General features: G+C 34.7%; 1 protein-coding gene across 1 annotated transcript in view; it reads right to left on the bottom strand.

Annotated features, from left to right (window-relative positions):
* Positions 1 to 5,085: 5,085 nt before the first annotated feature.
* The window catches only part of blw (ATP synthase subunit alpha blw, mitochondrial), a 37,518-nt gene continuing 17,884 nt past the window's right edge, over positions 5,086 to 24,719 (bottom strand). Inside the window, exons 4-10 of the mRNA XM_089107022.1 lie at positions 22,792 to 22,935; positions 21,125 to 21,273; positions 18,989 to 19,308; positions 16,792 to 16,956; positions 12,421 to 12,565; positions 10,062 to 10,179; positions 5,086 to 5,343 (exon numbers count right to left, since the gene is read on the bottom strand). Coding sequence (XP_088963148.1) covers positions 5,229 to 5,343; positions 10,062 to 10,179; positions 12,421 to 12,565; positions 16,792 to 16,956; positions 18,989 to 19,308; positions 21,125 to 21,273; positions 22,792 to 22,935 — 1,156 coding nt within the window. The 3' untranslated portion in view covers positions 5,086 to 5,228. The remainder of the gene's footprint in view (positions 5,344 to 10,061; positions 10,180 to 12,420; positions 12,566 to 16,791; positions 16,957 to 18,988; positions 19,309 to 21,124; positions 21,274 to 22,791; positions 22,936 to 24,719) is intronic.

The raw sequence follows: 24,719 nt of genomic DNA, 5'->3' as shown, positions 1-24,719 counted from the left end.
AATTAGCCTAATAATAAGCTATTACCGAATGCTTAGTGAATTGTGTTACCAACATATACGACATCAAAAAGACCCCGGTGCCGCGCCGATGAGGGAAGACCAGCGGCGGCGGGGCCAAAAACAGCGCGCCGCCGGCGCGATCAATGTTGACAGCAAACACTAATGTTTTCATTAGTCTTTCCCAAATCACAGCTTAAATGTACAACAGATTCGAGCCTATTCATGAGTTCAAAACTTCACAAGTCGCTGGCTGGAAACTGGTCTTCTTCGTTATTCATCCAGAGAAGTCGAAATCTGGTAGAAACGAAATGGCTGTGGAGTTTTAGAACCATTGCATAATAGTTGAAGTAGCTATTAGCTATGTATTCTTAACATAAATAATCATCAAAATTAGTAGTGTTTTTTTCATTGAGCATTACTGCATACAAAACTTCAAATACTGTATCACAAAATTTGTCAGTTATCTGGGTAAAAACTATGAATATAACTTTGAACTTCGAAGCTTAATTTTTTCATAATGCCCTTTGCCTGTATCTGTTTTGTAACTTTTAAAACAGTTGAAATGTGTGGCTTTGATATTGATTGTTTTTGTTTTGCTCTTTTGGATTCCTAAAAAGCTTTCCTTGTATTAAAAACTGGTTTTTAATACCTATTAAAAAAAAATATACATTTTAAAGTCTTTTTTGGCTTCTTTATAGAATATATGTCATGTAGGCTATGGCTGAACTGCTGCTTTTTTTATTGCTTTTGGCTGCTCTTTTGGATATTATTCATTTTTTCTTTTGGGAATTCATTCTAAAGTATAAACTCATAAATACCTAATATCAGCTAAATTATAAACTGCATCTAAAAGGAGTAAATTCATCAAATTGAAAAATACATGATGAACACTTCACATGAGAACACTTCAATTACGATGAAACGAAAAACGCTTAATGGTTTATTCAGTATGAAGAAAAATGAAGTGCCAGATATTTTCTTAGGAAAAAAAAAGAAAAGCTCATCCGTTTTAAATGTAATTAAATGAAATAATATGCTGACTGAAGTAGCTCCAGGAAGATGTAGAGATTTTTTTACTAGTTGGTCACTTTTAATCCAAGTAAAATGTTAGGAGACTTAGTATCAGCTTTGATTTCCAAATGCTCACAAAAATTACCAAATTTAAGAAAGTCATTCGTTTTAGTGTGAATCTGCCTGGTACTTAAGAATGAATGTTTTCAAAGTAACCTCGCTTCATCAATAAGAAAAAAAAACGGGTTGGACGCATGTGTCCCTTCCCCTTTGGACGATAAAACTATACAAGTGCTTTATAAATTATAACTCACTAAAATATTGTTAATTATTGTCAACTTATCAACTTTTTGGCATCCCTGCTTTCAAAAAAAAAAAAAAAAAATCAAGGTACTAACACTTAAATATAATAACTCCCTATCCCCCCCCCTCTGGATACCATCTTGATAGGATACCGTCTCTGCTTTAAATAAAAAAAACTTATTGGCATCCCTGCTTTCAAGAAAAAAAATCGAGGTATTATCATTTAAATATGATAGTTCTCTACCCCCCCCCCCCTCTGGATACCACCTTGATAGGATGCCGTTTCTGCTTTAAATTAAAAAAATAACTTTGGCATGCCTGCTTTCAATAAAAAAATTCAAGATATTATCGGTTAAATGTAATACCGCCCCTCCCCCTCTGGAAATTTCGAGATATTATCATTTAAATGTAATACCTCCCTACCCCCCCTCTGGATACCACCTTGATAGGATGCCGTTTCTGCTTTAAATTAAAAAATAGCTTTTTGGCATGCCTGCTTTCAATAAAAAAAAATTCAAGATATTATCAGTTAAATGTAATATCTCCCCTCCCCCTCTGGAAATTTCGAGATATTATAATTTAAATGTAATACCTCCCTACCCCCCCCCCCCTCTGGATACCACCTTGATAGAATACCGTCTCAGCTTTACAGTAAAAAATAATTTACTTAATAATTAACTAGCTCACTATATGGTTCAAACAAACACGCAAAATAACGTTAAACAGCTTAGTGTTCCTTGGAAACTGGAAAAAAGAGGGTATGAGTAAAGGGGTACAAAGACAACAACAAAAATGTCGAAATTATTCAGATATACCTCAAATTATTGGAAAACAGAGTCATAGATTCGCCGTGGCATTCAATAAGATCCAAAGAGTCTAATTAAAAGGGTAGACACACAAAAGCCAAATTAGGCCAGTAGCCTATTAGAAATAGCAAAATACCCAAGACAATGAACAAGTCCCAATGGGGGGGGGGCCCAGGGTCTATCAAAATATTTCAATGGTTTCCCAGGGAATTTTGTATCATTTTCTTCCATTTCCTCTTTAAATGAAAAAAGTAATTATCTTTTTGGCATCTCTGCTTTCAAAAAAAGAAGAAGAGATATTATCATTTAAAAATGATAGCCCCATATCCCCCCTCCCCATAGGCAATAATTTACAATTTTTTATGAATCATATTTTTGGGGTAACTCCCGTTTCAATCTTTAATTTCCCAACCTTGTACATAGCTTAGTCTATAGCTAAATTTTTTCTCAATAGAAGGTTTTTTATGAGGAGAGGGGGATTTGTTGAACGTAGTTGAAAGTTCTAAAAATTATGTATTTAAGGATGACAAACCCCCCAAAGCCCCAAGGGCAAAGGTTGTAAGATCTGCCCTGGGCGCATATAAGGTTTTTATAGATAGAGTTGTCGTAAAACTTCAAAAGGGGCTCATTGAATTTGAAGTTGAGAGGCCTAGTGCCCTTTTTAATATTTGAAAGTGATTGGATGGCAACTAACCCCCCTCTCACGCCTACCATTCCTCCAAACACATCCAATCAAAATTTTCAGATAGCCATTTTCTCAACGTAGTAGAAAGTTCTGGAAATTAGGTCTCTGAGAATGACCCCCCCCCAGCCCTCAGGGCCAGGTTTGTAAGTTATGCCCTGGGGGCATATAAGATTTGTATTGAATATGTTGTCGTAGAAACTTCAAAACGGCTCATTTGATTGGAAATTGAAAGGGCTAGAGCCATTTTTAATAGTTGAAAGTGATTTGAGAGCGACTACCGCCCCTCTCACGCCCACCATTTCCCCTAACACACCCGATCAAAATTTTGAGATAGCCATGTTGTTTAACGTAGTTGATAGTTCTGGAAATTCGGTCTTAGAGAATGACAACCACCTAAACAGACCTTAGGTAAGGGTTGTAAATTATGCCCAGGGGGCATATAAGGTTTTTATATAACGCGTTGTCGTAGAAATTTCAAAAAAGGCTCATTCGATTGCAAATTGAAATGGCTAGTGCCCTTTTTTATAGTCGAAAGTGATTCGACTATACACAGTGATTCGACTATATTAGGCACAGATCAAGGGGCGAAAATTCAAACGGGCTGTACATGACTTGATCTTTTTAACTTGTTTTCCTCAGCTTGCAGACTTTTGTCATTTATGCATTTACAACTTGGATCAATTCTGTACAGACCAGAGCCTTTGGGGGAATAGTAAAGTGTAATATTGTATCCTTATTGAAAAAATCAAATCTTATCAATTTGATATCCTTTTTGCACCCACTGTTTTCACTTATATTCATAAATTCTCAAGAAAAAAATATACTCTTTGTCCATTCTGAAAACGAGTTAAAAAAATCACAAAATCATTGTTTAGTAAATAGTACTATTCAGGAATGGTAAAAAGCTTTCAGCTATTTAACATATGCGGATTGATCCATGATTAGTAAGCTAAAATAATAAAAATTATAAAGTTTTTTAATTTATTAAATCATATTAATAATATTAAATTATATTGAATCTATTAAATTTGTTAAAAAAAATAGTTAAATGTGTCAAAACAATATGAGTGACGTCACATTTATGTGCATTTTTGATAGGATAGGACAAAGATCCAGCAGAGCCATTGCTGGCGCACGGGCTGTCAAATATGAGAGGAATTGTCCCCTCCTCAACACCTATCTCTTTATGCTAAAGTTTAAATTTTGTCCCAATTCAAGACCAAATTAGCCAATTCAAGACCAGGGGTTAGCGGCTTTCAAGCTACGTACTTGTGCTAAATTATGCTATGTTGAGCATAACCTTTCATACTTAAATAAGATCTTTCATACTAGGCTGATATAAAAATCTATAAAACCATTATTATCATCCTTTAAGTTCATCACAATCATCATAAGTGAACTATTCAAAAATTTAAAACTTGGAATGGTGATCAAGACAAGCTCTGATCAAGCATGAGAGGGTTTCTAGGAAGCGTTCATCAGTTTGCTGCTGCTATCTTGAATTTTTCAACAAAGTGACAATAAACTAGCGAAATAAAAAATTCTAAGTAGAGCTCGAGTCTACTTAGCCTATAAATTTGGCCTATAAGATTACATAACTTAAAATCAAGTCTCAAGTTATGCTAGTGTGAAAGATCTCACAGCTTAGTGTGGAATAACCATTATGCTCACAACTAAATCACCGTAAACAACATTATAAGTAAAATAAGTCAGTTAAATGTCCTAAATTTAGTACTTACCATAAGTAAAGGAAAGATAATCTTTTCTCAAACCACTTCAAATACTGGGAATTTAAATTAGCTTTTGTCGAATTTCTAAAAGCTTATATAAAACTCAACTAATTATCTTTAAATATTAAGTGAAATTCGCCCAGAAAGTGACTGCTTAAAGAATAATAATAATAAAAAAAAAAAATTCCAGGTCACTTTCCGTTATAAATATTAAATAAATAAATGAAGAACTAAGCTATATATATGTACCATACAAATCTGTACTATGAAATTTTAAATTAATACTGAATATATTAAATATTTTTTGATCCGTCATTTTAGATCCAGCTTATGTCAAGGATCTGCTAATATTTTGAAGAAATACAAACCTATGGTGTTTTTCTTTTAGAATCTTGATTCCATCAAATCAGGCGAACGAAACTTTCTTGGATCAGATGAATTTCAATTCCTGAAAATCCCTGTAAGTTTGAGTCACCAAACTCGACTGTTTACCACAACTGTGGCAACGCTGTCTATTATGGGTTCCTACCCTTGTGTCAATAAAAGTCAATTTAAAACATTCAACAAATATTCCCTTAATATTGTTTAGGGAAAAGATGTATTTTAACATCGAATACAATATCTTACATGATTTATTCACGACTCTTGTTGATAAAAGGGCTTAGGTGAAACTGCCTCTTGAAATAATATTTTTTAAGCCTGGAAGGTGCTCAAAAAGTCGGTGACAACCTTCTTCAATTTAGCATCGGTTTCCGGTGAAATTTGTCCTTCCTTGGCAATAATGTCTAAGATATCACGGTGGCTAGTCCTAAAAGAATGAATTAGATTGCATTAAATAGAACAAAAATTAAATAGAAAGAAAACTGAACAAACAAGAAGGAATGAGATAATAAGTTGCAACGAGGTCGAGGCCGAAGGCCTCAACCGAGTCCGTTGATTTTTACTTTAAAGTTATCAAGTATTTTGCAGTAGGTGGCATAGGTTGCATCAAGACATGGCCAATTGAAGACAGAGAAAAGCCAAGACAGTAGTCCAAATATTTGAGAGGCAAATGTTTAAATGGCTGGGACACGGGTAAATGGCAAGAGTAGGCATGACTCTCTTATTGGACACATACTTGTTTGTTGCAAGAAAAGTAGAACTAAATAAATAAGGAAGGAGTCAAATTTCTCGCAAATTTTTTTTTTCGCCAAATTTTTTTCAAAAGATAAAAACGAACCTTAAGTTAATAATAATTGGCTTCTGGAACCCATCCTTGATTTTAAATTCAGCACCACACTTGGTTAACAAAAACAAAATAGTCATAAACAACATCAAATCAAGAACGAAAACAAAAAAACTATGCAAATTGAAATTATGCGTTTGCTATTGCAGCTATCAGCCATTTTAGGATGAAGGCAATAACCAATAATTAACTTCTGGAATACGGCCTTGATTCAAAATTAGTCACCCGACTCGGCTAATAAAAACAAAGACTCCAAATCAAGAACGTAAAACTTGAAAACACGTCAAGAAAACAAATCATTTAAGGAAATAAGAGAATTACATCAAATCTCTGCACAAATGATTGCACAAAGTTCAAATCTCTGCACAAATGATTTTCAGCTTTTGATTATAAATAAATAAATAAATAAAAAAAAAAAAAATAAAAAAAAAAGAGAGAGAGAAGAAGCAGGCAAAGACAGGAAGCCACCTGAAAATAAGAATGGTAATTTTGGTATCTAGATCCCTTTTTTTCTTTTTTTTTTTTTAGCTAAACGCTACAATAACAAAAGAGTGATACCATTCGATTCTCCATTTAGTGTTTTTTCTAAACTAAAACTTATTAATCAAATCAATCACTAAAACTTAAGACACGGGGTAATTTTTTTTACCATCAGGAGTTGAATTCCCTGACTTTACCAGAATTTTGACAAATTCTGCAAAGTTCCGTTCTTGTTAGTCAACAGCGACATTGTGAAGTCCACTAAAAAAAAAAGCGAGAATGTAGAAAATGAGGAGATAAAGACTCTACTGAATATTATACTGCGTTGTGAATTTACTCCAATAAGCAAGAAAAGTAGAACTAAATAAATAAGGAAGGAGTCAAATTAAAAAAAAAGGGGCAACTTATTAAATTATATAATTATTTGAATTATATATAAATATAAGTATATAAAAAATTATATAGTTATTACAATAATCATATAAAGAATGATGTTCAGAGGCTTTCTATTTCTGGAAAGTATTTCAATTTTTAGAATGCGATAGTGAATCTTCTTAGAAGAATAATTTTCCAACGTTTTAAAATGGCACTCACGTTGGTGACCTGGATAAAACAATAAATGCCATCTAACTTTACCTATGAGAATCCTAAGTATTTAATTTAGAATATACGGCTAGAAAATCTTCTGAGTGCTTTGACCTAAAGCTATCTTCTGCCCAATCTTACATGTGAATTTTTCAAGCCTTTGAGAAAATCGCAAATTTTTTTACCGTGTAATTTATAACTGTTAAGATTATTTATTTGAAATTTTGCGCCCCTAAAATTTTTGTGCCCGGGCAAGTGACCCCTCTGTCACCACTTGCCCCGATTTCATGAATATTAAGTATACATGTTGACGCTTTAATAGTTACTCCTTTAGACATGTTGACACTTTAATTTCACCAAAAGCAAAGGGAAAAACCTGTTTTTATCCTGTATACATTAGCCCGTACCCCAGAAATTATAGCATTATTTCTAAATAAATTGTTACAATTTAATTGTAACATAGGGTTTGTAAAATGTTTAGACGATATTTCCCCAGGATAACAGTGAAAATGGACTTGAACTAATAAGACAGTTTTTAAGAATTTCGTTCTTAACCACTTAATGAACCATTATAACTATTTCATCGTACAACTCCGAAGAAATAACGATACATCTTGTAGAAAAATCAAACTAATGGTAACCTTGTGACAGCGTAGTGGATGAAACCAAACCTTTTAATCAAAGGTTGGCTGGTTCAATCCCGCCTGTTACAAGGAAAGTAACTTCCGTCGGTGTAGAATAACAATTTTTGTAATAATTTCAGGTTATCAGATGGGATAATTCAGGTTTATTATATATAAATAAATCAAATATTAGATATTATACAGGTTTTTTGGGGAAGTTCTATTATACAGTGCCCATGCTGATTTTATAATTTGCCGCAGTTTAATAACACTTCATTAACGCAATTTTATAAATCTGCAATTGTATGATAATGGACAAATAAGTAGTGATAATAATAGTGATATCGTAGTAGTGATAGTAGTAGTGAGTAGTGATAGTAGTAGTGATATAGTGATAGCGTAGTAGTGATATCGTAGTGATAATAGTAGCTTCAATAGTAGTGATAATCGAAACTAACATTACAGCTACAACATTTAATAACACTTCATTAACGCAATTTTATAAATCTGCAATTGTATGATAATGGACAAATTAGTAGTGATAATAGTAGTGATATCGTAGTAGTGATAGTAGTAGTGATATCGTAGTGATAATAGTAGCTTCAATAGTAGTGATAATCGAAACTAACATTACAGCTACAACATTTAATAACACTTCATTAACGCAATTTTATAAATCTGCAATTGTATGATAATGGACAAATTAGTAGTGATAATAGTAGTGATATCGTAGTAGTGATAGTAGTAGTGAGTCGTGATAGTAGTAGTGATAATAGTAGTGATATAGTGATAGCGTAGTAGTGATATCGTAGTGATAATAGTAGCTTCAATAGTAGTGATAATCGAAACTAACATTACAGCTACAACATTTAATAACACTTCATTAACGCAATTTTATAAATCTGCAATTGTATGATAATGGAAAAATTAGTAGTGATAATAATAGTGATATCGTAGTAGTGATAGTAGTAGTGAGTAGTGATAATAGTAGTGATATAGTGATAGCGTAGTAGTGATATCGTAGTGATAATAGTAGCTTCAATAGTAGTGATAATCGAAACTAACATTACAGCTACAACATTTAATAACACTTCATTAACGCAATTTTATAAATCTGCAATTGTATGATAATGGAAAAATTAGTAGTGATAATAATAGTGATATAGTAGTAGTGATAGTAGTAGTGAGTAGTGATAATAGTAGTGATATAGTGATAGCGTAGTAGTGATATCGTAGTGATAATAGTAGCTTCAATAGTAGTGATAATCGAAACTAACATTACAGCTACAACATTTAATAACACTTCATTAACGCAATTTTATAAATCTGCAATTGTATGATAATGGACAAATTAGTAGTGATAATAGTAGTGATATCGTAGTAGTGATAGTAGTAGTGAGTAGTGATAATAGTAGTGATATAGTGATAGCGTAGTAGTGATATCGTAGTGATAATAGTAGCTTCAATAGTAGTGATAATCGAAACTAACATTACAGCTACAACATTTAATAACACTTCATTAACGCAATTTTATAAATCTGCAATTGTATGATAATGGACAAATTAGTAGTGATAATAGTAGTGATAGTAGTAGTGAGTAGTGATAATAGTAGCTTCAATAGTAGTGATAATCGAAACTAACATTACAGCTACAACATTTAATAACACTTCATTAACGCAATTTTATAAATCTGCAATTGTATGATAATGGACAAATTAGTAGTGATAATAGTAGTGATATCGTAGTAGTGAGTAGTGATAGTAGTAGTGATAATAGTAGTGATATAGTGATAGCGTAGTAGTGATATCGTAGTGATAATAGTAGCTTCAATAGTAGTGATAATCGAAACTAACATTACAGCTACAACATTTAATAACACTTCATTAACGCAATTTTATAAATCTGCAATTGTATGATAATGGACAAATTAGTAGTGATAATAGTAGCGATATCGTAGTAGTGAGTAGTGATAATAGTAGCTTCAATAGTAGTGATAACCGAAACTAACATTACAGCTACAACATTAGTTTCTTTCCTTTGTCAAAAAAGGAACATGAAAAGGAAAATGACATGAAAGCAATCTAATCTGTCCGAAGGATTTTCTTCACCAAAAGTGAATAGATTTACAAGTTTCAAGGAGCACTGCAAAATTTTTACATTTATGACAAAATGAAGAAAAGACGATAGCTACGGATATAAGCTCCAGTCCGAGGCTTGTAATTGTTGGAATCGGCACTTAAAATACAAAAAAATTAATGCCTGCACAGCATTTACTCAGAAATCAACCGAAATTAAGAAAAATTTAAATACAAAAGGAATATCAATCTGCGTTTTTTCGCTGGATAATTTTTATCAAGAGGCAGTATCTAGGATACACAGGAAATATATTTAAACACCATCATTTTAGACATTTGAATTCAAATTCATTATTTTTTTCTTCTTGTTTTCAAAGGTATGAAATTATTTACAGGGTAAATACGGCTCTATAAATTACCTAAGATGGCAAACATTCCCAAATTTCAAAACCGGATTCACCAATTGCTATTAGAGAGAACATTAAGCATTAATGACGAAACCAAAAACTGGATAATGCAGAGAGAAAAAAAACTCACTTAATATGCTGAGAAAATTCCTTCTCAAACTTGGTAATCTTTGATGGGTCGACTTTGTCCAAGTGACCTCGGACACCACAATAAATGATAGCTACTTGATCTTCAATAGCCATTGGTACTAAAATAAACAATGGGCATTTAATTAACAGAAGTACCAAGGATGTCCAAAAAAATACTTTGACCCCCTGGATCCATCTTAGAGCTGGTCGTACATGAAATTTCTAAGATTTTTTTAAGGGTTGTTTCAACGTTATGAGGTTCCTTGGGCAGTACCACATTTTTGCCAGTTCTGTCACGTTGAGCCGTGAAGATAATCAAAATTAACTAATTTAATAAAATTTTTCGCCCACAAAAATCCAAACATTGAATATCCGTTATTCCCAAGGACGACTAGATCTTTAAAGGAAAGCCACACTTTCTCTAGCACTACAGTACTTTATATAGCGCTGCCTATGTAAAGAACGATGTAGGCACAATGTGTTTTTTCTCCACCCGGGCACTTCGTATCGAAGGAGTTGTCGTATAAACTTCGAAAAGGGCTCATTCGATTGGAAATTGGAGTGGCTAGTGCCCTTTTTAATTTTCGAAAATATTTGGAGGGCAACTAGCCCCCCCCCCCCCACGCCCATCATTCCCCCAAACACATCCAATCAAAATTTTGAGATAGCCATTTTGTTCAGCGTAGTTGTTTTCCAGATAGAAAATATATTTTTGAGGAGAACACTCCCTCATAACCCTCAGGACAAGGGTTTTAAGTTATGGCCTGGGGGCATATATAAGGCTTTTTATAGACGGCGCTGTCGTAGAAACTTCAGAACAGGCTCATTCGATTGGAAATACGAATGGCTTGTACCCTTTTTAATTGACAAAATTGATGGGAGGGCAACTAGCCCCCCCCCCACGCCCATCAGTCCCCCGAGAGAATCCAATCTAAATTTTTAGGTAGCCAGGTTCGTTAACCGAGTTTTAAGTTCTGGAAATTAGGTCTTTGAGAATGTACGTCTCCTCACGGACCGCAGGACACGGGTTAAGTTATGCCCAGGGGGCATATAAAGTTTTTATAGAACGCGTTGTCGTAGAAACTTCAAAGAGGGCTCATTTGATTAGAAATTGAAATGGCTTGTGTCCTTTTTAATAGTCGAAAGTCTTTGGAAGGCAACTAACACCCCTTCCACGCCCATCGTTTCCCCTGACACATCCAATTAAAAGTGTGAGATAGCTATTTTGTTCCACGCAGTTAAAGTGCAGGAAATTATACCTTTGAGAAGTACACTCCCCCACAGTCTTCAGGGTATGGGTTATGAGCTATGCCCTGGGGACATATAAGTTTTTATTGAAAAATTTCTAGTAGAAACTTCAAAAAGGGCTCATTCGATTAGAAGCTTAAAGGGATACTACCCTTATCAATAGTTAAAAGTGATTTGAGGGCAACCAGCCCCCCTCTCTCGCCCACCTTTTCCCCAAACACATCCAATCAAAATTTTAAGATAGCCATTTTTTTCAGTGTTTTGAATTTCCAGATAAAAATTTTGTTTTTGAGGAGGACACTCCCCCACAGCCATCAGGGCAAGGGTTGTAAGTTATGCCCTGGGGGCAGATAAGGCCTTTACTGAACGCGTCGTCGTAGAAACTTCAAAATTGACTCATTCGATTGGAAATTGGAATGGCTAGTGCCCTTTTTAATAGTTGAAAGTGATTGGAAGACACCAAACACCTCTACCACGCCCACCATTTCCCCAAACATATCCGATCATAATTTCTTGATAGCCATTTTGTTCCACGAAGTTTAAAGTTCAGGAAATTATACCTTTGAGCAGGACACTCTCCCCACAGTCTTCAGGGCAAGGGTTACAAGTTATACCCTGGGGGCATATAAGGTTTTATTGAAATGGGCAACTAACCCCCCTCTCACGCCCACCATTTCCCCAAACACATCCAATCAAAATTTTGAGATATCCATTTTGTTCAACGTAGTCGAAAGTTCTGGAGATTAGGTCTTTTACGATAAAAACCCCATCAGAGCTTTCAGTGCAAGGGTTGTAATTTGTGCCCAGGGGGCATATAAGGTTTTATATTTCAAAAGGGGCTCATTTGATTGGAAATTGAAATTGCCCTTTTTAATAGTCGAAAATCAGTGGAGTGATTAACCCCCCTCTCACGCCCTCCATTTCCCCAAACACATTCAATCAAAGCGTAGAGATAGCCATTTTGTTCAGAGTAGTTGAAAGTTCTGGAAATAATGTATTTAAGGATGACAAACCCCCGAGAGTCCCCAGGGCAAAGGTTGTACGTTATGCCCAGGGGGCATATAAGGTTTTTAATGATAGAGTTGTCGTAAAAACTTCAAAAATAAGCATACCATATTGTCCCTGTTTAAGGAGTTCAGTAAGACGGACACCACGGCTAAGAAGTTGTTGTGTGGAGGCGTCCAAGTCAGAGCCAAATTGGGCAAAGGCTGCCACTTCACGGTATTGGGCAAGCTCAAGTTTCATGGAACCAGCAACCTATGGAATAATGCAATATTAAATTGAAAAGAAAATCAAGATAGAATAAAATGTAAGATTGGAAAAAAGACTACTTTACAGAAAAACGCCTCACAAGTGATTAATTTGTTATCAGACTGACCTGTTTTTAAATGTCTTCCTTTCTTTTCTATAATTTACCATGTTTCTACACCAAATTTACAATAATATGTTTTTTTATATTATTCCTTGTAGATAAGGCTAAGTAACAATTTTCAGTTACAACCAGAGGAAAGAAATTATTCCTACAAAATCCACATTGAAGCGTCGATTCTTCCCAGTTTCTACACAAAATTTACAATAATATGTTTTTTTTTGTTATTCCTTGTAGATAGGGCTAAGTAACAATTTTCAGTTACAACCAGAGGAAAGAAATTATTCCTACAAAATCCACATTGAAGCGTCGATTCTTCCCTGTTTCCCGTTTTCTGTCGTTCCTAATAATATAAAAAGAAAGCAAATGTGACTTTTTTTCAGTTGCGCGTGAACCTTTATATTGAGCCTGTATTCTAAAACACCTCAATTGGCATTTTTAAAATAGAAACAGTTTAGATTGAAGTATGCAATTCCAAATTATTAGGCCCAGGGACGTAGCTCCAGCATTTTTAATGGAGGGGGGGGCAAGGGTCCATGTCCAGGTAGTCAAGGGGCATGGGCTATATAATATTTTACTCACCAAATTATTGGGGGGTGGGAGCAACTGCCCCCCCCCCCGAAACGACGCACCTGCTTCGGCCATACATCTTTAATCAACATTAATATTATGCTTGTCACAAAAAACGCTAGTTTGATACATGGCATTTAAGTACAATGATCATCCTTGAGAACAACAAACACAAATCGACACTTCAGATATAATTCTCAAAAACTGTTTTCTAAGCTCTTCTCAAAGTAAAGAGATGATCTCAAAGATCAGCAGGATAATGCGCCCCAATAGCATCGAAGTGTGAGTGAACATACATTACCTAACGATCTTCCCTTTGAGAACAGCTTAGCTAACGATTTCTGGCAATCATTTCATAAGTTTGAAAATGACCTTCAGGTATTACTGAAGTGAAATGATAGCCCGACGACACATAGTTAAAAAAAGTGCTTTAGGAGAAATATAACCAGATTTTATTTCAGTAATTAATTCTGGTCATCTTCTGGAATAGCTATCTAGTATCAACTTTCAAAAATAAGATAAGTATCAAATATAGTTCTTGGTATCTTGTTGCAGCTCTAGCTATTGTTATTTGTGACCACATGATCACATATTCTCTATAATCATTAAAAAATCATAATCACAAGGTTATGTTTGATTAAACCTATCAGAATCGAATTCAAATTTTAAACGTCAGTCACGAGTTCCAATACTACTACTAATTAAATAAAAAAAACAATTTTTTTTAACTGAAATTATGGAACGACGTTAAAACTTAAAACGACCAGAAATTATTCCGTATATGAAGGGGGCTGTCCCCTCCTCAACGCCTCGCTCTTTACGCTAAAGTTTTTATTGTTAAAAAAATAGAGTTGTGGGAAAGTCAAACTTTAGCGTAAAGAGCGAGGCGTTGAGGAGGGGACAGCTCCATTCATATACGGAATAATTTCTGGTCGTTTTAAGTTTTAACGTCGTTCCTTACTTTCAGTTAAAAAACTTGTTTTTTTTATTTAATTTTTGAACGTTTTTGAATTCATGCAGGTTTTGATTTTGGCTCACCGTACATGAATAATTAAAACAAGATTTGCATATTATATTTGGTTAAATGGCTTTCTCGAAACTTGTTTAATTTTATTTACGAAAGTTTTTATTAGTAATAAATATACGTAACTTAGAATTAACTTACGTAACGAACTTCTATATTCATAAATTTTTAACACGTATATTAGGGGGTTCGCCCCCTAGTCAATACCCTGCTCTTTAAACTATAGTTCGAATTTTTTTTCCAGTTCTTTAAAAATGACCTCTTAATCACAATCAGTTGATCAGTTGAAAAACTTGTTTTTTTTTATTTAATTCCTGATCTTTTTCTTTAATAATGCTGGGAAATCCGGCGCCCCCTTCATAGCAATGCCCCTTCCCCCATGAAAACTTCCTTCATGGAAAGATCCATCCATATAGCCCCCGACCCTCTCCTTCCCCCGCCTACCAGAAAAAATCTCCTCTGAAAAAGGCTGTATACTTCCCAATAACCAATACTATATGTTAACATTGAGTAAAGTTCATAACTTTCAGCCCTCCCCCTGGGGCTTTTGAGGGATCAAGTTATCCTAAAAGACATTTTTATCATATTTTCGACCATGCTGAACAAAATGGCTATCTCAAAATTTTGATCGGGTGACTTTGGGAAAAAAAATGAGCGTGGGAGGGGGCCTAGTTGCCCTCCATTTTTTTTGGTCACTTAAAAAGGGCACTAGAACTTTCAATTTCCATTCCAATGAGCCCTCCCACGATATTCTAGGACCACTGGGTCTATATGATCACCCCTGGGAAAAAAAAAAACAAAAAAAAAAAAAACAAAAACACAAATACACACGCAACCGTGATCTTTCTTCGGGCCAAAAATGTAAAATTCCACATTTTTGTTGATAGGAGCTTGAAACCTCTACAGTAGGGTTCTCTGATACGCGGAATCTGATGGTGTGATTTTCATTAAGGTTCTATAACTTTTAGGGGGCCTTTCTCCCTTTTTTCGAAAATAAGCCAAATTTTCTCAGGCACGTAACTTTTGATGGGTAAGACTAAACTTGATGAAACTTAGATATTTGAAATCAGAATTAAAATCTGATTCTTTTGATGTATCTATTGGTATCAAAATCCCGTTTTTTAGAGTTTCGGTTACCATTGAGCCGGGTCGCTCCTTACTTACAGTTCGTTACCACGAACTGTTTGATAACACCTCGCCCCAGCAACAAGCAACTCCTCCGTCTAGGCCTATTCAAAGCTTCTACCTTTACCCCCTCCCAAGAAGTTCCAACTTTCTTTAAACCCTTTCTTATGACATCTTCCTACCCCATTCGGGGGGCAACCTGCTTTTCATTTGGCCTTAGATTTAGCCCTTTCGGCCAGATGGCCGAAAAGGCCGTCTTTTCGCCATTCTGATTATCTTTGACATCTTTGCCAATATGTCATCCTTCATCAGCAAAACGTTTCCTAGCCATCTCAACCTTTTTCTCACTATAGCCCTAGAAAGTGAAACAGATACTCAAAATCATCCGTAGATAACTCCACTGCAAAACGTCTTACAAATCTTCCTCCGTCTTCCAAAGCGCCCACGTTGCAGAGCCATACTTGACCACTGTCATCTGTACCTTTCAATATTCTAATCTTGGTTCGCAGACTTATCCTATTCTTCTAAACTTTTCTCAACGATGAAAAAAAACCCGAATCTTGGCTATTCTACTTTGACGTTTTCACTACATCCATCATCTTTACTAATAATACTACCTAGGTAAATGAAGCTATCCACTTGATCTTCTCGTTACCCAACGTCACCTTTTCACCTTCATTTATTCCTAGTCTAACTGGCCTAGTCTTTTTAACGTTAATTTTCAAAAATATTCTTCCCCCCTGAACTCTTGAACCCTGCAAAGAATCATTTATAATGCTAATATTTTTTTTTTACCCAGGACACCCAAATGATCTGCATAATCTACGTCTAGGATAGTTTTACCTTCCCCTTTGATTCCATGCTCTCCCATAGCCATGTTCCTTAGGACAAACGAAACGAGCCATATAAATGGCAATAGAACGCAGCCCTGCTTTATTCCTGATACAATGCCAAAACAGCTAATTTCCTACCTTAAGTTACCGTAACACCAAGGCCGTATCCAGGGGGGATGGAGGGTTGCCCTCCCAAAAAAATTCTTGATACGAGCCTGTTTAAAATTAATCACTTTAATGTATTTATCAGGTATCTTCTATCGAATAAATCAAACCTTTGCTTATAACCTATAAAATTGAGGACTGAAGGGGTTTGATGACTCAGGCACTTTTCAATTATTAGCCTAAGAATAAAAATTTGTTCGACACATCCTCACTCCACAGGGTTCATATTTTATTCCTCACACTATCATTATTCATCTGATATACCACAGTCTGCAACAATTTATACTCTCCATACCAACACACAGACAATCCTTTTCATATCTAACTTATTGTCAGTAATTGGAAAATACAGAAGATAAAAAATGAGACACAACTACATGACTAGACTTGAACATACCTGTTTCATAGCACGGGTTTGAGCGGCTGAGCCGACACGAGAAACGGAAAGACCGACGTTGATAGCTGGTCGAATACCTTTGTAGAACAATTCGGTTTCCAGAAAAATTTGGCCATCAGTAATTGAAATGACGTTGGTTGGAATGTAGGCAGACACATCACCAGCCTTGATTGAAGAAAAAGTTTAAAAAATGAAAACGGAACAGGTTAGAGCTAGAAATTGTCTGTCTGATATTTACATACATATTTGGACTAGAAAAGAAGCCGCTATATTTCACTTGAGCAATACCAGGGGTATAAGAGGGGTAATAAATAAAAGTTCAAATAGGGATAAAATCTTTTTAATAGACAGTGATGATGATAACAGTGATATAAATTCACAAAAATACTAGATATTTCGGTCATATATGCAGTGACTGTCATCAGTAGAAAAATACTGATGACGGCCACTGCATATTTGACCGAAATTTCTGGTATTTTTGTGAATATCTATCACTGTTATCATCATCACTGTCTATTAAAAAGATTTTATCCCTATTTGAATTTTTATTTATCGTCATGGAAAGGCAGTGTGGTCTCCGAAGTTATCTACGTCACAAGAGGGGTAAATAGTTTCAACCAGAACCCACCACCAGGAACAGAAAACATACCATAATATATCATACCTTCAATATACCATACAATATACCTTCGTTTTGTTAATTTCATCTACAGAAAATATACCATATGTCTTCGACAGAGGAGTAAACAGGACTAGGACTCCTAGGAGTTACATTAACAAGAAATATATAAAAACAATATATATAAAATATAAGAGAAATATATAAAAAGATATATATAAAAATAAAGAAATATATAAGGACGGAAAATAACCACAAAAACCATAACCAAAAGGAGAATTTCCGAAAAACAAGTACAGAACAAAAGGAAGGGGGGGAGGGTCAAAACCTCTGCCTTGTCCTTCGTCTTTAAGTCTGTCTATGAAATAGAATCAAACAGGCCATGGGCCCTTTTTAGATCTATAATCTGCTTTTTATTAGTGACAAACTGATTGAAAATGTAAAATGTAGAATTACTAGTCCAAAATTAGTCAATTACTGTAACCCCTTTCGCCCCCCAAAAAAACTGTTTTTTACGGTGATTGAAATAGGAGGGTAATTAAGGGAATTTTTTCTAATTTCCCTAACGAAAGAAAATCAGCTAAGGCTATATACTATAAAAGGTCAATATGGATAAATTTTATGACCTGATACTATGACATTACCATACAGGAAGCATCCGTACATCTCTAAAGAAAGGAAATAAAAAATTAAAAAAAAGAAAAAAGAAGTAAAAAAAGAAAAGATATGAAAGTAGAAGAAAAAAAAATAAAAGCAGAAAGATGAAAGAATAAAAAAAAGTGAAAAGAACGAGAGGAAAAATTAAAAGAAAAGAAAGATGGCGTGAACCATCCTGCCTCCCTGTTGAAGAGAGGGTCATCAAAACCAATCTTAAATTCTAATGACTAACGATAAACAAATTCAACTTTCAAAGTTTAGAGGAACGAATAAAACCGTACCGACTTTCTTTTTAATGAGGTTAGAATAGATCTTGAATTGCTCAAAATAATATATACCCCTTTTCTTGAAGTCATAAAGATATAAACGTCAAAAAAACTAAAAAAGAGAGCCTGTAAAATGGTTACTTGCTATTGGCTAGCTAAAGGCTTACTTTTTTATTGAAGGCTGTCTTTAATTTAACAATTGAATCAATTTCGCATCAGAGATGAGAATCAGTGTTTCTAAATAGTATATGTTATTTAAAAATAAGGTCCTTAGAATACTAGGTGGCAATATCTAGACTTATTTTAATATCGTTATCCATATCAATTTTTTAGTTTCTGGAGTGTTCAGCTGTTTTTTTTTAGGTGACCACTGATGACATCACTTTGGACTAAACAAAATTACTCGGCAACATTGTTTATACACAAGCAAGAGCTTTCAAATCTTCAGTACATGCATCTTACAATGTAATTCTTGAATTCTATAAGGTAAAGTGACGTAGTAAATCAATTCCTTAAGCAGCTTAAAGTACTGTTAAGTAGCTTTAAGTAATGTAGTAAATTAATTCTTTAAGTTACTTAAAGCATTTAAGCAACATGATAACGTTTAAGTAACGTTTCCAATGTAACAATATCAAAAGTATACCACTGCTCTTACCTGGGTTTCAATAACGGGCAAGGCAGTCAAAGATCCACCACCATTGCTCTCACTCATCTTAGCAGCACGCTCAAGGAGACGAGAGTGGAGGTAAAATACATCACCAGGGTAGGCTTCACGGCCAGGAGGACGACGGAGAAGCAGAGACATCTGACGGTAGGCAACAGCCTGTTTGGATAGATCGTCATAGATGATTAGGGCGTGTTTTCCATTGTCACGGAAAAACTCACCCATAGCACAGCCTGAGTAGGGGGCGAGGTATTGAAGGGGAGCAGCATCGGAGGCTGTAGCCGAAACAACAATGGTATACCTCATTGCATCTAAAAATCAAGCAATTACAAGTCAAATTTTATAGGAGGCACCTTGAGCTCGAACACTGATCCCGAAGAAGGTAGAAAAGACATGAAAATAAAAAACTGATTTAGAGGAGTAAATTTGAAATACCTCACTGCATCCATAATAAAACAAATAGTTTCTAAAATATTATTAGAGGTATTTTCGACTTAATACATTTTCTATTGGGTATTTTGACATTTTTGTTAATGACATTAGCCCTAACCAACCAGCATGACTGGTTAGGAATTGACAATTTGTAAATTCTTTAAAATGTATAAACATTTTGCAAAAATAAAGAAGAAAAAAACCCAGGTTGTAGTAATTTTTGCCCGTTTCAAATTTGACTTCAATATTCATTTTAATTTCTACGTGTTTTACGATTTGATTATTCCCCTCTATCGGTATTAAGAGATTAAATATAATAATATTTAAAAAAAATCACACTGCAACAAAAATAGAGTCAATAATTTGTGAAATATTACTAGACCCGTCAACATTGACGTTGGATTATTTTCAAATAGTCACTTTCCTATCCTAACCAGAATTTAACTTTAAATTTTCACCGTCATAGTCAACTTCACCTACTTCTTATAATAATAATACATTTCAACAACAATATTAGTCTCCAAACCAAGATTTAAAGACCAAATTCAGACACATGAAGGAACGCTCAAAAACGGATCGGTACCATGGTAAAACCAATCGGTTTTTCCCATAATACGGATCGGTTTTAGGGCTAGAAATTGTTTATAGTTTCCCTTTTGTACTGATTGATTTTTTTTTATTCGTCAAGCAAAAAAGAGCAAGTATTTTGAAAGTGGAAAGCATGTCAACACTGTTAAAACACAAAATCTCGGGATTTGGTGGTTCTTATCCAGAACCATCAGTTTTTACACAACACAAGTAACACTCTGTATAAAACTGAGACGACAGAGTAAGATACTAATCAAAATTTTTAGTAGAAATTTTGTACCTATCGTTTGAACACACAGGAATCATATCTATGACGTATATCTACAACTTTTTTATAGTTTTCGTAAGACCAAATAGCCCCTTTGAAAAACTGAATGTATTTTAATAAACATCAAAATATTTACTTCTATTTTTTGGTACATGCACATAACAACAGTAAAAGAGAAAAAAACTTATCCCTAATGAAATAGGAATCAAAGTTATAATATGCACAATATTTCATTGAACCAATGAAAAGAATGACAATATTTGTGCTGCTATGATAAATCGTCATGATTTGGTTGTATAACTGCTAACTTGAAATCTGAGATGAAGTTCCACGTCCAGTCTGTTCCTTAAACGTTGCGTGTGTATATCCACACCAAACTTCGTTGGAACTCGTCCCTCCACAAACTTTTCTCTCCTGGGGTACAAATACGTCAACTCGGGGAACACTGATGTACATCAATGAAGAAATAGAGGAAAAATAGTTTGATAAAAAAGAACAAGCCCTGAACAACGAAATAAGTGTATTGTCGAGAAAACAATGACCCATTTGACATTAAATAATAAAACAAAATTTATTTTTCAAGTTAAATTAAGGAGCAACAGTAAAACTAGAAGTGAACAGAAATTATTTTGTATATGAGGGGGGGGGGGCTGCTCCTCCTCAGCGAAACCTCGGTTAACTATCTATCATCCCTGAAACGAATAAGGATCACATCTATCATTTTCATGCCTGAGGTAATTTCTAGGACATTTACTACGCTATACTCAGTAGAAAATTAAGTAATGTAGACCAGGAGACTCGAAGTGTGATGGAAAATTGAAGAAGAAAAATCAACCTACCAGTGTCAGTGAGCCTCTTGACAATTTGGGCGACAGTGGATCTTTTCTGACCAATAGCGACGTAGACACAGTATAATTTCTTCTTTTCGTCTTGGGCATCGTTGAAACGTTTCTGATTGATGATGGCATCAATGGCAATGGCGGTTTTACTGTAATATAATAGTGCATTGATTACCTTAAACAGATTAAAGGAGAAATACGGCATGATTTTAACTGATAAATATCACTATTTGATCAAATTCAACTCTATTCTGGTAACTTCTAATGAGTGGGTGATTTTTATTCGATCCGTTTTTTAATATTTACTCAGGTTCCAGCCTTGTAGGAGGTTTTGAGGCCACAACTCCTGCAAACTCATGTAGTAACTCGGAACACCGCTTTATCTTGTACCGTGTACATGATTACTGGACTATGACAAATGTTGAAGTTGACGTTGAGAAATATTTTTCTTTTACAGCAAATTTGTATGTTAAATTTGAAGGCGAAACGAGACTATTTCCAGAGCCTACGATTTCGCTTCACTATATTATGAAGTTGTCCTTACAGAGACTTTTTCTTTGTCAAACAGAACGAGATTCAATACAAAAACTATAGAAGAAAGAAAAATCACATTATTGAAATCGATATTAAAATCTACATTATAAGATGTAGAATTAAAATTCTTAAATCAGTAAAAAGTAAGTGGGAGCAGACCCCCTCCCCCCCCGGCAAAAATGAAGACAACAACACGCTTTGTTTTGAATTCTAAATACTTTTGTGTTTGCCCCCCCCCCGTGCTGACATCTACTTAAAACCGAGTCATTTTCATTTGGATGAAGATAACACGTCCCACTAAAACATTGAGAGGCTTTCATTTATTACCATCCCATCATTTCATCGGAAAAGTTACTCGACACCCTTGAAAAATTTCTTGGTGGCGTCCTTAGGTAATATGCCGAACCAATAAGTAAAGGTTTAACAACCTATTCCAAAAATTCATAACTTGTAACACATTCTGATTAAACAGTCAAACTAATTTTGAAAGCTAAGAATCATAGCTTGGCCCAAAGCAGAAATTAGAAATCTGACAGATGTCATTTTGAGCTCATTGAAGCAATGAGTTCTTAAATAATTATGATAAAGGAAACTATAAGTCAAACTACAGTATGAACATATGATATGCATTGGAGCAACTTATCGTATAATTAAAATTAACAATATTTATTATTAAATTATTTTTTATCATTCCCTAGTCTTACAACTGGCAAGTCTTAATCCCTTCATTTTTCTTATTTCAATTTTATTTTACTCTTTACACTTTTTGCTTACATTCCAATTTTAAGAAACAAAAAAGGCAGTAAATTGTCATAAGAGAAAAAAAAGGCATGCAATAGTTACCCTATTAGTCTGTCACCAATGATCTGCTGACGTTGCCCACGGCAAAATTAAGAGAAAATTGAAAAAAGTAAAACAAGACTAGAAAGAAAAAGAAAATCAAGAGGAAAACTAAATATAAAAAGCACTAATTACCATCTTAGATAGATGAGGCAATGCTTACCCTGTCAGTCAGTAAGGATCATGTCACGGTAATCACAGGCAATTGAACAATAAGAAGAAAAGAGGGAAGAAAAATGAAAAACAGAGAAAAAGAAAATAGGCCATTAATTTATGAGTAAGGTGATACTCACCCTGTTTGCCTGTCACCGATGATAAGCTCTCGCTGACCACGACCAATTGGGACAAGAGAATCGACGGCCTTCATGCCAGTTTGCATAGGCTCTCTGACAGAGACACGGGGAATAATGCCTGGGGCTTTGACACCCACTCTTTGCCTGTAAATGGGAATTTCCTTTAATGCAGATCCAAGGGCGCATCTTTGAAAGGGCAATGGAGAGGGGAACTAAAATTATCTTGGATCTATGATGCCCTGAAAAGTGAGTTTTGTGGCCTGTAATTCTTGATAAAGGGTGCTTTGCAATAACCTTGGAGGGATGCTTATTCCCTGTTTGCATGTTTCCCGACCAGAGTTTGTATCCTAAATTTCACGGAAAATTTGATATTTTGATAAATTCAATTGTCGTTTTTATTTTTTTGGTAGGATAAACGCCCCCACGCACTGCTTTAAACTGCGCATTTGGGCAGAATCGCGTCAATTGGGGAGGGAAAGTTTACTCTCCCCCTAGATTTTCAAAAATTGTTTTCTTAGAAGGGAGCTTTTATGGTATTTACATCGAAGAATTGAAAAAAGGAGGTATCCCCCCCCCCCGACACTCTTTGGGTTATTATTACAACACCTTTCAAGACTTTTGTTTTTATAGGTAAAACAGCAAGAAATAGAAAAATTCAAGAATGCTTATTCATAACATAAATTGTATTAAAAATTTATCGGCAAATTATACAGAATTATATTATATCTATTACGAATTGTATTAGAAAATCATAGGCGAATTAAATGATAAAAGCAATTCCTAGAAATTAAATGCCCCTTCCCCTAAAAACAAAGTCGATACTATCAGCTATTAAATGATAGCATAATTTTTATCGTTCGTAAACGTGTTAAAATTGTAGAGGAGAAGAAAACAACATACCAAAACTTGTACATAAACATTAACTGAACATACTTGTACACAAACCTTTTGATCCTAAATTAATTATGCCAAAATTTTAACCAAACCCATTGCTATTATGATCCTTGTTTCACATTTAAGATTTAACAGACTGCCAACAGATTATAAAACATAAAGATACACTCAGCAGTCTTGGAGCCCTTTTTCTTACTGATTCTAATCCTGATTTCACCTTGCCATCTAGAGCACAATAAGATTCGTGATTCCGACTCCAAGAATATTATAATATATAATATATATTATAATAGATGAATATTATTCATCTTTTTTTCTTTATGGCATTAGCAGCAATCACAAAATTTGAGGCAATCAAATTCTCCAATTCATTTAAGTATAAGAACATGTTTTTGATAAAAAAGTTGACCCTACATACACAATCACTACCTATCATCCTTAAACCCCCCCCCCAAAAAAAAAAACAACAAACTAAATCAAAGAGCTTGTGGAGAATTGTCAAAGCGGCTTATCAACAACAAGACTTTCAAACAAGATCCACATGCAAAAACCAAAGCTCTTGCTAAGGCGTTTGCAGCTAAGAAGTTCTCAATTACCCTAATCGAACTAATCGAACCCTGATCCATGATTGTATGAACTACTCTGCAACTAAAGTCATTCGAGCAATTGAGCATGATTAGAGTTTATCAAATATATTGGATTGTGATGGAATCACTGATGATACTAGAGTTAGTAATTCTAAGACGGTTAAGCTCGGTTTTTGAGACAATGCTGCACTTAAATATGCGCTTAGAGTTGGATTGAAAATTGATTATGAATTTCTACGTGTTGTGGAGTTCAAAGCTATTCCTCGTTGCTGTCGCAAGTACCAGTCTCCTGACCACTTTCTAGCTACCTACAAGAGCCCTATACTGAAATGTGCGAGATGTTTGGGTCCTCATGAATCAACCAAAGACTCACCTTGGAACCTGCCCCCCAAATGTGCAAATTGTGCTGGCGATCATGTATCTTATAGCCTTAAATGTCCTAAGCTT

This window comes from Artemia sp. Qi Xiang Cuo, chromosome 21, assembly GCF_049724085.1.
Source record: "Artemia sp. Qi Xiang Cuo chromosome 21, ASM4972408v1, whole genome shotgun sequence".
Taxonomy (NCBI): domain Eukaryota; kingdom Metazoa; phylum Arthropoda; class Branchiopoda; order Anostraca; family Artemiidae; genus Artemia; species Artemia sp. Qi Xiang Cuo.
Note: the sequence above shows the minus strand (reverse complement) of the source record. Positions and strands in the feature narration are given on the sequence as shown.